General features: G+C 43.7%; 1 protein-coding gene across 1 annotated transcript; it reads right to left on the bottom strand.

Annotated features, from left to right (window-relative positions):
- Positions 1–806: 806 nt before the first annotated feature.
- zbtb18 (zinc finger and BTB domain containing 18) lies at positions 807–9593 on the bottom strand. Its single transcript, XM_053333155.1, has 2 exons — positions 9063–9593; positions 807–3588 (listed from the first exon to the last, which is right to left on the bottom strand). Exon 2 carries the CDS (start codon positions 3569–3571, stop codon positions 1877–1879), a length of 1695 nt encoding a protein of 564 aa, XP_053189130.1. The 5' UTR covers positions 3572–3588; positions 9063–9593; the 3' UTR covers positions 807–1876.
- Between the last annotated feature and the right edge of the window lie 3374 nt (positions 9594–12967).

The raw sequence follows: 12967 nt of genomic DNA, 5'->3' as shown, positions 1-12967 counted from the left end.
CACATCTCGGCTCAACGCAACACAACAGTGTGACAAAGATATCTGACCCTTCAACTTTCAGCAGGACAGCTCAGTTTCGGCCTCTCTCCTTTCTTTCTTTCTCTCTCTCTCTCTTCCTTTATGTCCTTCACACTTTAGCCAAGTCAGAGCCACAAAACTGCACTCAACAGACCTGAAATAAGTGCCCAATGAGCAGAAATAATTAAGAAATGGCTTGACCACGCCTAAAGCTGGAGAGGACGGAGACAAGAGATGGAAAACAAGCATACAGCAGTGGAGAAATTTAACGCCTGAGGAGGAGCAGGAGGAGGAAGTGCTGGGTGGACGTACAGTAGATCTTCAGTAGGTTAAATTGACTGGTAATAGCCAAGTCATACACTCATAAACACACGCACGCGCACACACACACACACACACACATACAGCAGAGAGATCAGTGCATATAGACACAGGCTTAAAATGCTTCATCATATCGCTTCAACATCCAACGGAAACACATTCGGTAACATTCTTCTCGGAGCCCAGCGACAGACCTATGACGAGTATAAAAATCCCAACTTAACCTTTTCACTGTCAAAAAGTGTTATTATGTTCAAACATTTCTGCTCCAACCCCCTTTTCCCTCCCCCGATGCAAAAACCACAACTTAAAATGTTTAAGACAAAATCAAAATTTCATGCATTTTTTTCCATAGTCGTGAGAAATATATTCAGTTTTTCAACAGACCGCACCCTGGAGTATTCACAAAGAAAAGAAAAAGGAAAGCCCGTTCTCAAATATTTGATCAATTACAATGTGTACAGTAATACAGCAAATTCACATTTTTATTTTAAAATATACAAGTTTGGACGTCATGCAACAACAGCAGGTCCCATTACAAAAAAAGTAACAAAATAATAATAATAATAATAATAATCATTAATTTAAAAAAGAAAAAATTAAGATTTAAAACTATAGCAGAACAATATACAACCTTAAATTAAATACCTTTTCAACAAGAGATGTTTTAAAGACTGCCAGCTAGATTTAAGAAAAAAATTCTATTAATAACAATAATAATAATTATCATAATTATTTGTAAAGGTCTTTTCATTTTTAGAAAATACTTCAAATTGATTGGAAGTGAAAAAAGGAGACTGTGCATTGCATGAGTGCCATCAGTTCGCCTGTCAGTCAGTCAGCTTTCCCCTGAACACACAACACCAAAGAGCTAAACAAGAGAAGCGGGGAGCGCTTCGCCAACAACACCTCCATGCCAGTAGAAAATAAAATTAATACACACAAACCACACTCATACACACTCACGCACGTCAGGTGAACTTTTTGCCAGAGTAGTGCAGTATCGCACGCACACACATTTCTTCAATCTGTGTGTGGCGGTATCGACTCGTGGTGATCACAGTACCCGTTTAGTGTATTGTAATGCTTTTTCACTTCAGTGTGTTCGACCTGAACTCCTGCCGTGGTGTTTGCTGTCTGTGAAACTGGGACCAATAGGCTGGCCAGCGTCGGAGTGATGTGTCTGAGATGAAACACAAAGCGAAAACTCTTCAAAAAAGGCGAGACCTTCTCACTGGGACACATGTCCTTAGACGCAATGAAAGCCACCAAACAGAATTTGTGCCAAATAAAAATAAGTATTCAGAATAAAATAGAATAAAAACAAAATTCCCCAAACAACAACAAAAAAAACTCAGTAGTAACATTTTCATGTGCTATTAAAGTGCAATTGAATGAGATTTTGCGACATACAAGAACATGACTCACTTAAACCCCCAAATAACAAACTTTGCCACCTGCCTATCACCTCCCCATGCCTCTCTGCCCTTCTTTCACTCTCCGGTCTCTTTCCCTTTATCCACCCAGCAGTCTGTATCTACTTCCACAGTTCCTGGGAGCTGTCCTCAATCGCCCAATCCCTGACATTGGGCAGTGCCAGCGGTTCACTCTTCACTGACAGCGAGTTGACCAGTTCGCAATGGAACTTGCGGATGTGTCGGTAGAGGTCCCCAGACTGCGTGAAGCGCCGTTCACACCACTTACAAGCATGAGGCTTCTCACGCGTGTGCACCACTGCGTGGCGGCTGAGGTTGTGTGAGTACTGGAAGCTCTTGCCGCAGGTGGTGCAGGTGTAGGGTTTCTCACCGGAGTGTGTCCGCTCGTGGCGCTTCAGCGTGTACATGCAGGAGAAGGTCTTGCTGCAGATGGTGCAGGTGGGCACATTGACGTCTCCGGCAGGCTTGGAGCGGATGCCCTCCTGCTCCCTGAAGTGGGAGCTGAGGTGAAGCTGGAGGATATGCGGGGAGGGGAAAACTTTATTACACAGCGGGCACATGAAGATCTGGGTGTGTTGAGCTGACAACATATTGGAGACGTAAGGTAGCAGGGAGTTATCCATGCTGGCCGCCTCGGCCTGGGCACGCTCATTTTCACCCGCCAAAATGTCCTCGTCGTCCGCTGTGGCCGAGGGCTTCTCCTCCCGCTCCAGCTCTGAGGCCAGAGAGGCCTCTCGCAGAGCAGACAGGTGCGCTTCCAGGCCGAGCCTCCGCTGGGCCGACAGAGGCCCTCCGACCCCGTGGTGGGTCAGGCCCCCATTGGTGCTGGGAACCGTTGCCTTGGTAATGCCACTGTGCTCCATTTCGTAGTCCCCACCGCCCAGTTCCTCTTCCTCTTCTGAAGCCACGCCCCGCTCAACCTTCACCCTCACAGCCAATGGACTTTGGAGGCTGTCTGGTGTAGCTGCTCCGCTGAAGTAGGACTGGTGATGGTTACTGTGGTTGCTACCGGCAATCGGCTTGACTGACAGATCCAGGACGCAGTCAGCCGCATCATTTGACACTCTCCTGCCCCTGTGCCCTCCACGAGAGCTGACGGAGCGGTGGGATCTCTGGGAGAGAGATCCAGTGGAGCTGGTGGGGCTGCCGGCTGGAGAGAGGAGCTTCCCTCTCTCCCCCAACCCTTCCCCAGCCTGCGTCTCCACCTCACTGTGCCCTGGGCTGGTTGTCGCTATGGCTGGCGTCCCTGGTCTGTCAGCGGTCGGCAGCCTCAGCCACACTGGTCCTCCCTCTGCCTTTCCCTCCTCCTCTTCATCACTGTGCAGCAGGTCGGCAGTAGCAGGCCGGCCTGTAGAACCGTCTGAGAGACTGTCGGCCTTATCGGAACAGCTGGACCCATCCTCCTCCCTGCGCGTGCTGTCTGCCTCCGCTGTGGCCTTCTGCTTCAAACGTTTCTTACACACCTTGACAATGTCATACATGTGCAAGTAGCTGGCCGCTGCCAGAACATCCTCTACGGGAAGATCCTGGAACTGCAGCTTGCCCTCATACATGAACTCCAGGAGCAGGGAAAACGCTGGGGCTGTGACAATGTCGCTGTTGAGGTGCACCACATCTCTTTTGTCCAGCTGATCCTTGTAGAAGAGGTGAAAGTACATGCTGCAGGAGGCCAACACAGCACGGTGAGCACGAAACTGGACATCGCCCACCAGCACCGTGGAGTCACACAGGAAGCCCTGGTGCCGCTGCTCGCTTAGACACTGGAGTAAATGTCTGCTGTGGTCTGGGAACTCCATCCTGCCGTCCTCATAACCTGTAACCACACAGAGACAGAGAGACACAGCCAAAGTTAGATTTATGTCTGATAAAAGTCTCAGTATATATGATGGCAGATTTTAAATGTAGTATTAAAACTATTTTAAACAAGGCTTTGCAACGTTTTAAATAAAAAATATTTCCTTCAATAAAAGTAACTACAGAAGAAAAAAAGAGCAATTAAATGTGGATGAAATCCTACAAAAGACTATTTAAAATCAGAGACAACATAAACAGATATTCTAAAGAGAAGCAAAACAATACACTTGATTTAATTTCCAAATGAAATATGCGTTTACGGTAAAATTCAAGTTGAGCATAGAGATCATGACATTATTTTTATCATCACTTAGGCTTTTGTGACGGCAAACAAAATGATCTAAAATGTGGCCAACAATAATAATAATGATTTTTTTAACAACTGAGAAATGCGAGACAGAAGAGAAAAATGCAAAAGCACATATGCCATGAGATGCTGAAAACAGACCCACAGACAAGACGACAAGCAAGCAAACGCAACACACCAAGAGAAGGTAGGTCGTTTAAAAACAGGAATACAGAGGAACAAAAAACAAAAAAACAAAACATGCAGCAAAGATACCGCACATATTCAAAATCTATTAATAATTTCCATATACACACACACACACACACACACACACACACACAAGGTAATCCATTATTTTTAACCTCACAATTACGACATCAACAGAAATACCTCTGCTGCTCAAATTCACAAACACCATGCAGGTGAGTGCAGGGTCATGCCTACGTTCCTCCGTGTGATGCAAAATGTTCATTTTATTTCTCTAATTCTTTACTTTATTAAGTCTAAATAAGAAGAGTGAGAAAAATAATAGTATTTTAAAGCTGCGATAAAATAATCAGTAATTCATCACAGGTAAAAACCGCCAGCGACAGATTCTTCTACTCTGTCTCTTCGCTCTCTCTCTCTCTCTCTCCCTCTCTCTCTCACTCTCTGTATCTCTCTAACTCCTCCTCTGCCTGCACTCCTGGATTGTCGCTGCTCCTACGCTGGTTATTTTTATTAACCCACTTTGGCCTGGCCTGGCACAGCCCTTTTAGGTAACCGGCTTTTCAGCTGTACACACTGTCCTCACGTACACAAAACACACACACACACACACACACTTAGTACCAGCCTACCTACAAACCACCTCCACAGGCTAAGTCGAGCAGGAAAACTGGCCAATTGAAATAGCACTGTCGAAAAAACAAAACAGCTTGTCCCTCGTTTAACCTGCAAGCTTTCGGTGTAAGAGACAGAAAACTTGTAGCAATGCTTTTTTTCTTCAGGTGTCCTTTAAATAATAAAAAGAGTTGGTTCGAATTTATCTAATTTGATCAAAATAAATTGACTGTATATCTCGACGCATGTGAAAGATGACAGGAAGAAGAGAGAATGAAATTAGTAAAATGATCGCGTCCCACCTGTTAACCACGTCGATTTGTCCTGCCTGAGAAAATACATCGGCCCCGCTCTGCGCTGTGTTAACCAAAGCAGTTAAATCACCTCATTTGAATGAAGCTAAACCAAGAATGTCAGTGTGTGTGTGTGTGTGTGTGTCGGAGTGTGTGCATTGGTGTGTGTGTATATGTGTGTGTGCGCTCGCCCTCCGGCTCATTCAGACTGCTTTTAATGAGGGGGCTTACGGGGACAAGGGTGTACCACCTCCCACCTCACCCACCCTCTCCCACCCCCCACCCCCCCTCTGTCCAGCCAAACCCCTCTGCCACCTCCTCCTTCCACACGCACACACACACACACACACACACACACTTATACTATCCCTTACTCACGAACTGAACTCCCTCCCATCTGAATCTTACAAGAAAAACCCTGCACATCCACCCCGTGGTAGAAGCTGCCCTCTTCCTCAACCCCCCCCACCACACCCCGCTACCTCCTCCCCATCCCCTCCGCCCACCACCACCCAGAAGAGAAGATTTACAATACAATCACTGTAAGTGCCCTGCTCGTCACAGCATCAATCCTAATCCTTAAAGATGGCTAAAAATAAAGACGGCAGTGGCGGCGGTGGGGAGGGAGCCGTCGGCGGAGGCTCAGGAGGACAGCAGCCCCGTCACCCGGCCCCGGCCAGCCCAGCTCAGCTCAGGCAGGGGTCTGAGAGAGACACACACACAGGGGCAAGGGGAGGGAGAGAGAGAGGGAGAGAGGCTGGGACGGCCAGGGAGGGAGGCTTACCCACATCTGATCCAGCTGACGGGGGCCATATGGCAGCTGCTAGCCAGATAAAGAGATTAAGACTAGGAGGGAGTGCGATTACAGCTGTCTAGCCAATTCAGGCAGCTCAAATCTGCAACTTCTAAATTAGTCTCCTCTACTCCAGCCGACAGGAGGGGGAAAAAAAGTGGGTAGAGTGGACCGCACATGCTTTCAAGTAATTTTACAGCAAGTTAGATTTAAAACCGGGAGAAATACACAAATGATATGATGGAGATTTAAATACCTGCCTGTTTAATTTACACTATTTTATTAACTTAAAATTAAAAATTTGAGTATTTTAACATGCTCAAATTTAACTAATTAAAAAGACGCCTAAAAGTATCTTTTAGTTAAACAGTTTTTTAAACTTTTAATAATTAAAAGAACTTTCTATTACTTGAGAAAAAAAAAGACATGAGCTCGATTTAAAAAAAAATTGTTTACACAGTTTTAACTTTGCTTTCGATTAAGGAGAGTTTGCTAAAAAAAAAAAAAAAAAGCCAGATGACACATATAAGAAACAGAACACACCTCTTTCTCTTTTTTTTCTCTCTAGACAACAAACTAAAAACACAGCAGAACGTTCCCCGGACTGCAATTATTACCCCTCAGACAGACACCACCAACACGAGTTTACTACTCAAGCACTCACCAGCAGTTTCACACAGCACTCACACTGGTTTGACACCACCGGAGATCCCCACAACAAAACAAAATAACTACTCCACAAACCCCCGGACGCTCCGACTCTTTTCACTCACACACACGCACAGACACACACAAATAGACACAAACACACACACAAAACGATACCTGCAGCAGTATGCATCAACTTGATTAACTCCACTGTAGCAGAATAGCTTGGCTCTCTGGCTGGGAATGGCTGTGTGTATCTCTCTCTCTCTTTCTTTTCTTGTTCTTTCTCTTCCTCGCTCGCTCTCTTTGAATCAATGAGTGGGTAGAAGAGGAGAGGAGAAGAGGGAGGCAGGCAAAAAAAAAAAAAACACGCTGTTCAAACTGCGAGGGACAGATGCAAAGTGGAGGAGATGTTGGAGGGGGAACGAGATACCACCTCCCTCCTCCTCCTCCTCCTCCTCCTCCTCCCTCCCTCCTCCTCCTCCTCCTCCTTCTAACTGGCGCTGATCGGCAGCCACAAACACAGCGCGCGCGCACACACACACACACACACACAGAGCACTAACTCTCCCAGGCTGCCGCTGAGACTCACAATAAAGGACTGGGGAGGGGTGGAGGGATGGAGGAGGAGGAGGTGGGGCGGATGGCAGCCTGTCAGCTGCTCTGACATCATCCTCAGATGGAGATGCTACCTCCAGCTGTGCTCTTTCTACAGCCATATGCTGCCTCCTCTACACTCCTGCCACCAGACTCCTCTTTCATTCTACCAACACCAACACCACGCAACTTTGTCTCTCTGTCTCTCTTTCTCCCCCCTCTCTCTCTCTCGCTCTCTCCCTGGGAAAAAAAAACCCCAACCCCAAATACATACACAAGTCTTACTAAATGCAGTGGGATGATGATGATTTAGTTTTTTGTAGAAAGAGGGGGGTAAACTCACCAAATCATGCAACCAGAAGAAGCACCTACTGCCACAGAAGCTATCAAGAAAAAATGGAGAGTTTATGGTATATAAATAGAGATTTTGAGTATGAACTTTTTAATAACCTCTTATAAGTGTCGTGAATGTTTCTTTTATTCCTAAATATGTCTCAGTCTCTTTCCCACTAACTATAAACAAAGGCCAAACACAGCACATTTGCAACTGACAGACGCAGGCAGCTGATATTGTTTTCCACTTCTTTATGGTTCAGTGCTGCTGCCTCGTCTTGCATTCATTCATTCACCCGTTCATTCATTCATTTATCTATCTAACCCCCACACACACCCTACACCCCCTCTCACACACCCCTCCTCACCCCCTTATACACGGACCCCTTTTCGGACACACTGACAGGAACAGAAATGAAATATAAGGGGGGGGGGGCAAATCATTAAGAAAGAACCTAATGAGTGCAAATCCTAAACAAAAAAAAGGTATACAAGGTTTTAATAAACCGGGGAGAAACTTATTACAACAGCTTTATTTCGCTTTCGTTTTTTTAAAGGGGAAAGCGTGCACGACAGGAGCGTGTGAATCTGCAGCCTGTTTCATTGAATGATATTATTTTTGGTTTATTTAAAGTTTAAAAAAGATTAAATATGGCTAAAAGGTGGTAAAAAAAAATATAGAGACGAACACGCAAGGGGAAAACTTTACAGATATAATATAAACGTCAAGGTTTAATTATTGTCTTATAATGCAGTCTTGGAGAGCAACATGTGAGCGTATACAACATTTGTAAACTGGTTAATTACGATTATTTTATCAGGTGGGAAAAATAACTTAAATAGATCTTTGCTCTCTTAATTGGTAACAAAATCCAACTTCTACCACCTTTAATAAAGCGAGGTTTAAAAATTAAGCCTTGTGCTTTTTGCCCCCTCTACAAGTCTGAAACATTCAATTATGTTAAACTTAAACTTTAATTTACTTCACCGCTGGAGTTTCAGCTTGCATGTTTAATTGTAGTGTTAAGAGAGAAAGAGAGAAAGGGGTTGTTTTTTGGGAGGGGGTGGCTTCACAACACAGAAAACCACTGTTCAATTTCTACTTTATACTTATGACACATTTTTATAAGTTAATAACCCAACGACATCTTGTCTGAATTGAACTAAAACTATATATTTTCAGCCACGACAATGACTTCTTTATAAGCCCCCCCTCCTTTTTTTTAGTACAAGAAAAAAAAGGGAAATTAGCCAAAAACTTTAAAGTAAGAGTGAGAGCTGTGTGAAGAAACAACAACAACAAAAAACACTGACGAGGACACAAGAAGAGAAGAGAGTGTAATTAATTTCTCAGCTGAAGACATGACAAGAAAAGAAAGAAAGAGAAATAGTAAGAGAGAGAGGGACACACTGACCCTCGCAGCTAGCTATAGCCCGGTCGTGGCTAACAAAAGTAAACGCGAACAGGCTTCAACATATTGAGCTATTTACAGTTTGTCTGAAGGCCTCGGTGCTATGACAACAGCTGCTAAGACACCGCGGAGGGACAGCTAACATGGCAACTAGTAGAGAGTGGAGACAACACAGTCATGCTAAGGAGGATTTAGCTACTTTTTCCCCCCTCTCTCTCTACCTCCTTTAATAGAAGCAGCACTTACAGACAACAAGGTCCAGCGTCTTCCCGTGCTTCCTCCGTCAAAATGCTTTTCCTCTCCTCTCTCTTTTTTCTTCCTCCTCTCCTCTCCCCTCTTTCTTCGGAGACAAAACTAGATTGACTTTGGACTAATTTCCATAACAGGCTGCCGAGTGCCGAGGCGAGCAGGCAGGCAGGCGGGAGGGGACGGGGAGTGTAGCACTCTGCGGCGGCCAGATGTTTCCGAGCTGTTGCTGCTCAACTCGGGGAAAAGGAGGCGAGTTGACTGGCACGGAGAGGAAGCCAATGGTGCCGGCGAGGAGGAAAGTGAAGGCAAATTGGAAGCGGCCCTCTAACACAGGAGAGGGAGGGATATGTCTTCCTTCTCTCTCGTCGGCGTAGGTTGACACCAGGCAACAACAACAGCAGCAGCAGCCAGCCAGCAGCAGCAGCAGAGCACACTCACTCACTCACTCACTCACAGCGAGAGGAGGCAGGAAAAGAAGAAGCTGGGCCAAACCAACTGGTTCTGCGAGTCAGTGTGAGGCGGACTGGCGCAGCGGAGAGTGAGAGAGGCGCGGTGCTTTCTGGGTACTGTAGTCCACTGGAGTAAGGGGGGTGGGGGGGAGGGGGGGTTAGAGGGGGGCGGAGCTGATGTGAGCAGGTGCACCACCTTGAGACTATAAAAAAAAAAGAGGGAAAAAAAGAAGAAAGGTTGGTTTCCGGCGGTGCTGGGCAGTAAGGTGAAATTATGTAGACTACATTGGTTGGACTATTTGCTCCTGGCAACAACAGGAAAGGAAATAACGGGTCTTAAAGGTATGAACAGGTGCACTGCATCACCTCCAGAGGTAAAAAAACAACAAGAACAAACAAACAAAAAAAAACAGCATGGTCTCCATAAAGGGGGGTTACTCTTTTGATTTTTAAGTGCAATTTCACCAACTTAAAATATGCTGTTTATCATCATGCATCAATGGTTAACTTCTAGGCCAGTCTGTACTCAACCAAATTACTTGAAATAATCTATGAATTAGCTTAATCAACCATTTGCAAAAAATGTTAAACACTTTTTTTGCTGGTTCCAGAGTCTCAAATGTGAGGATTTGTTGCTTATATTTGCTTTGCATTGTTTTAAATTAAACATCTTATATTTACGATATAATTTTTTATTGTAAATTTTATCGCCTGTCTTTGTATTTTTTCTCACTTTGTACAGGTACTTTTGTTTTGTCTTACTTTCTATTTCTTGACTGTTATGCAACACAACACCAAGTGAAATCCCTTGCATGTGCAAACATACTTGGCAATAAACCTGTTTCTGATTCTGACAGGACTGGGTATGCAGGATTTATAGATATTGACAAGAATCAATAGTTGCAGCCCTGTTTATACAGATACCAACAATAACCATCCAGGAAAGAGATAAATATGAGGGTAATTCACTCATCCTCCACATCTTCTGTTCAAACTAGATGGAAAATACATTTTTCTTAAGAGACAATCTACACTCATGATACTTCTCTTCTTGACCCAGACGTCCTCTGTGAAGACATCCCCCTCTATTTGTATTTTATCAAAAGAAATGACAACATAATGGGAGACCAATTTGATCCTTGCTCAATGAAATGAGTCAACTTGAGTTCTGAGACTGATGACAATGCAGCTGCCTCCGTGTTGCAGGTAAATTAAGGTTAAACCCAAAGAAAATAAACTGTTGATTGTCCTGTCGTCCCTCTATATGAAGACATATTTTTGTCCCACTACATGACATAATCACAGTTTGTCAAAGTTTACATTTGTGGCTGCATTTAGTTTGTACTAGACCATCACTTTGTCAATGAAATTGACATTTTATAGGCAATGTTCCTGAAAAAACAAACAAACAAAATGAGTGTTACAAGTAATAAAGAAACCAATATGATAGCAGGAGCGGGTAGACCTTTAATAACTTCCTGTTTTGACTGACTTTTAAGTTCCAGTATCTTGCCCAATATGACTGGCACATTTATGACAAACTTACATTATGACTTGCTATGCCTCGCTTAATAAACACCAACGTTATGTGTGGCAAGGCCTGTTTAACCTGTAAATTGTAGTTTACAATAAACAGGTTGTTCAGTGTATTCACACTCGACTGGTCTGTTCTGTCACTGACAGCTGATCCGTTTTTGTCTGCAGTGATCTTCACAGTTTATCCGCTGTATTAATCAGCACTTAATTCTCATATCTTCCCTGAGGTGTATTTTTTTAATCTCTTTTCTTTTTAATCAGAATGTCTTTTTCCAATGTAAAGTGCAGCAGAGCTGGGGACACTTGGGCTGTAAGTTTCCTATATGTCATTCAGCAGAGTAGAACAGCAAATCTAGGGCACGGAGAAACATTGCAGTGTTTCTCCCTGTCCGGAAAAAAGACAGCCTGCTTTATACTTTTTAGGAGAAGGATGTTCAGTTCAAGGTTGCACACATGGCACCCATGAGACTTAAAGAAGCTTCAAGAGGTCCCAAAAACACAATGAACAAGTTCATTTCACTAGCAACAGTTTAAATCAAGTGATCATAAACATACAAAATCTTTAATATATTAGCGTACAGAACATAAATCCCAAATAATCAGATGTTTCACTCTGCTGCTGTAAAAGTGTATCGAACATTTTTTTTAAAAATCTTTTCAGATGTGGGTCACTGGGACAAAAACCTTTATCGAACGTCTGTCATGGGAGCCTTGACATGAAAAGAAAAAAGTTTGGGCAGCTCTGGTTGCCCGAGCGAAGCCGCAGGCCTATTTGCATCCCCTAAACCTGTCCCAGTAAACTAATTGGCGTTACTAATAGGTGGCTGGATGAACTGCCTCCCTGTATGGTAATGAATTCACACGATCCGGTGTCATAGCTGAAGGACTTGTTAAAATGCAAATGAATGATGACCCTGTTATGTGTCTATCAATTTGGGGATCCACGTTACCAGCACAGTACAATGAGCCCCTTGTTCATGCACGAATATACAATTAGGCCCACAGGCAGGAACAATTCACATTAGGCCAGCACAGAAAATTGGATTTAAGTGCAGACTTTCAAAACTATTAGCTAATTTGAGCAATAAATGTAAAGTAGTCTAATAATTTTTAGGGTAATTGCAGATTTCACTGAATTTTAGGCTGTGTTAGAATAATCTTCTTTCAGTGTGCAGGAAGAAGTGATGTCACATGTCTCTTTTGTAGCTCTTATAGGCTACTGTAAAGAGAAAGATGTGTCTCAGATAGCCTTGAATGCATTGAAATCTGTGTGTGGGTGTTTGTGAACACCTCAAGAGATTCCTGTGCAATTTTCTTAACTTCTTTCACCACTCTTGTGTTCCCCTTTCTTTTCTTTTTTTTTCGTTCTTTCATTTTCTGTTTTTGTGTGCCGCTGACAGATGCCAGAATGCAACCCAATGTGTTTGTTGTTGGTGTATGAGCCAAGAAAGCAGAACCAGCCTGATGTTTTGAATCATGCTACCATTTCACCCTCCCTGCAGCTCAAAAGTTTGTGAAAGCAGGGGGAAGACTGCAAGCTTATATTCACATGCCCTCTGCAAAAGAGAAGAGGGTTTGTTTAAGATTTTTGTCTTTTTTCTGTACTCAACACTGATAAGAAATTAAATGCACCCATCCACAAACAGTCAAATATTTAGAGGGAATCATTCAAGACATCCTCAAATTTTGTAATGGTGTACCACAGTTTATATTCTCACAGTATCCTTAGAATATTTATTTTAAAATGTTTAAATCCACCAATTAAGTTAACAGTACACATTTAGTAAACATCTATAAGTGGCATGTAGCGCCTTTGTGTGTGTGTGTGTGTGTGTGTGTGTGTGTGTGTGTGTGTGTGTGTGTGTGTGTGTGTGTGTGTATGTGTGTGTGTGTGAGAGAGAGAGAGACAGAGAGACA

This window comes from Scomber japonicus, chromosome 14, assembly GCF_027409825.1.
Source record: "Scomber japonicus isolate fScoJap1 chromosome 14, fScoJap1.pri, whole genome shotgun sequence".
Lineage (NCBI taxonomy): Eukaryota > Metazoa > Chordata > Actinopteri > Scombriformes > Scombridae > Scomber > Scomber japonicus.
This window is presented reverse-complemented; position numbering and strand designations above follow the sequence as displayed.

Excerpts from the sequence above, each read along its gene's own strand:
- zbtb18 (XM_053333155.1), bottom strand. The coding sequence starts at position 3,571 with ATGGAGTTCCCAGACCACAGCAGACATTTACTCCAGTGTCTAAGCGAG.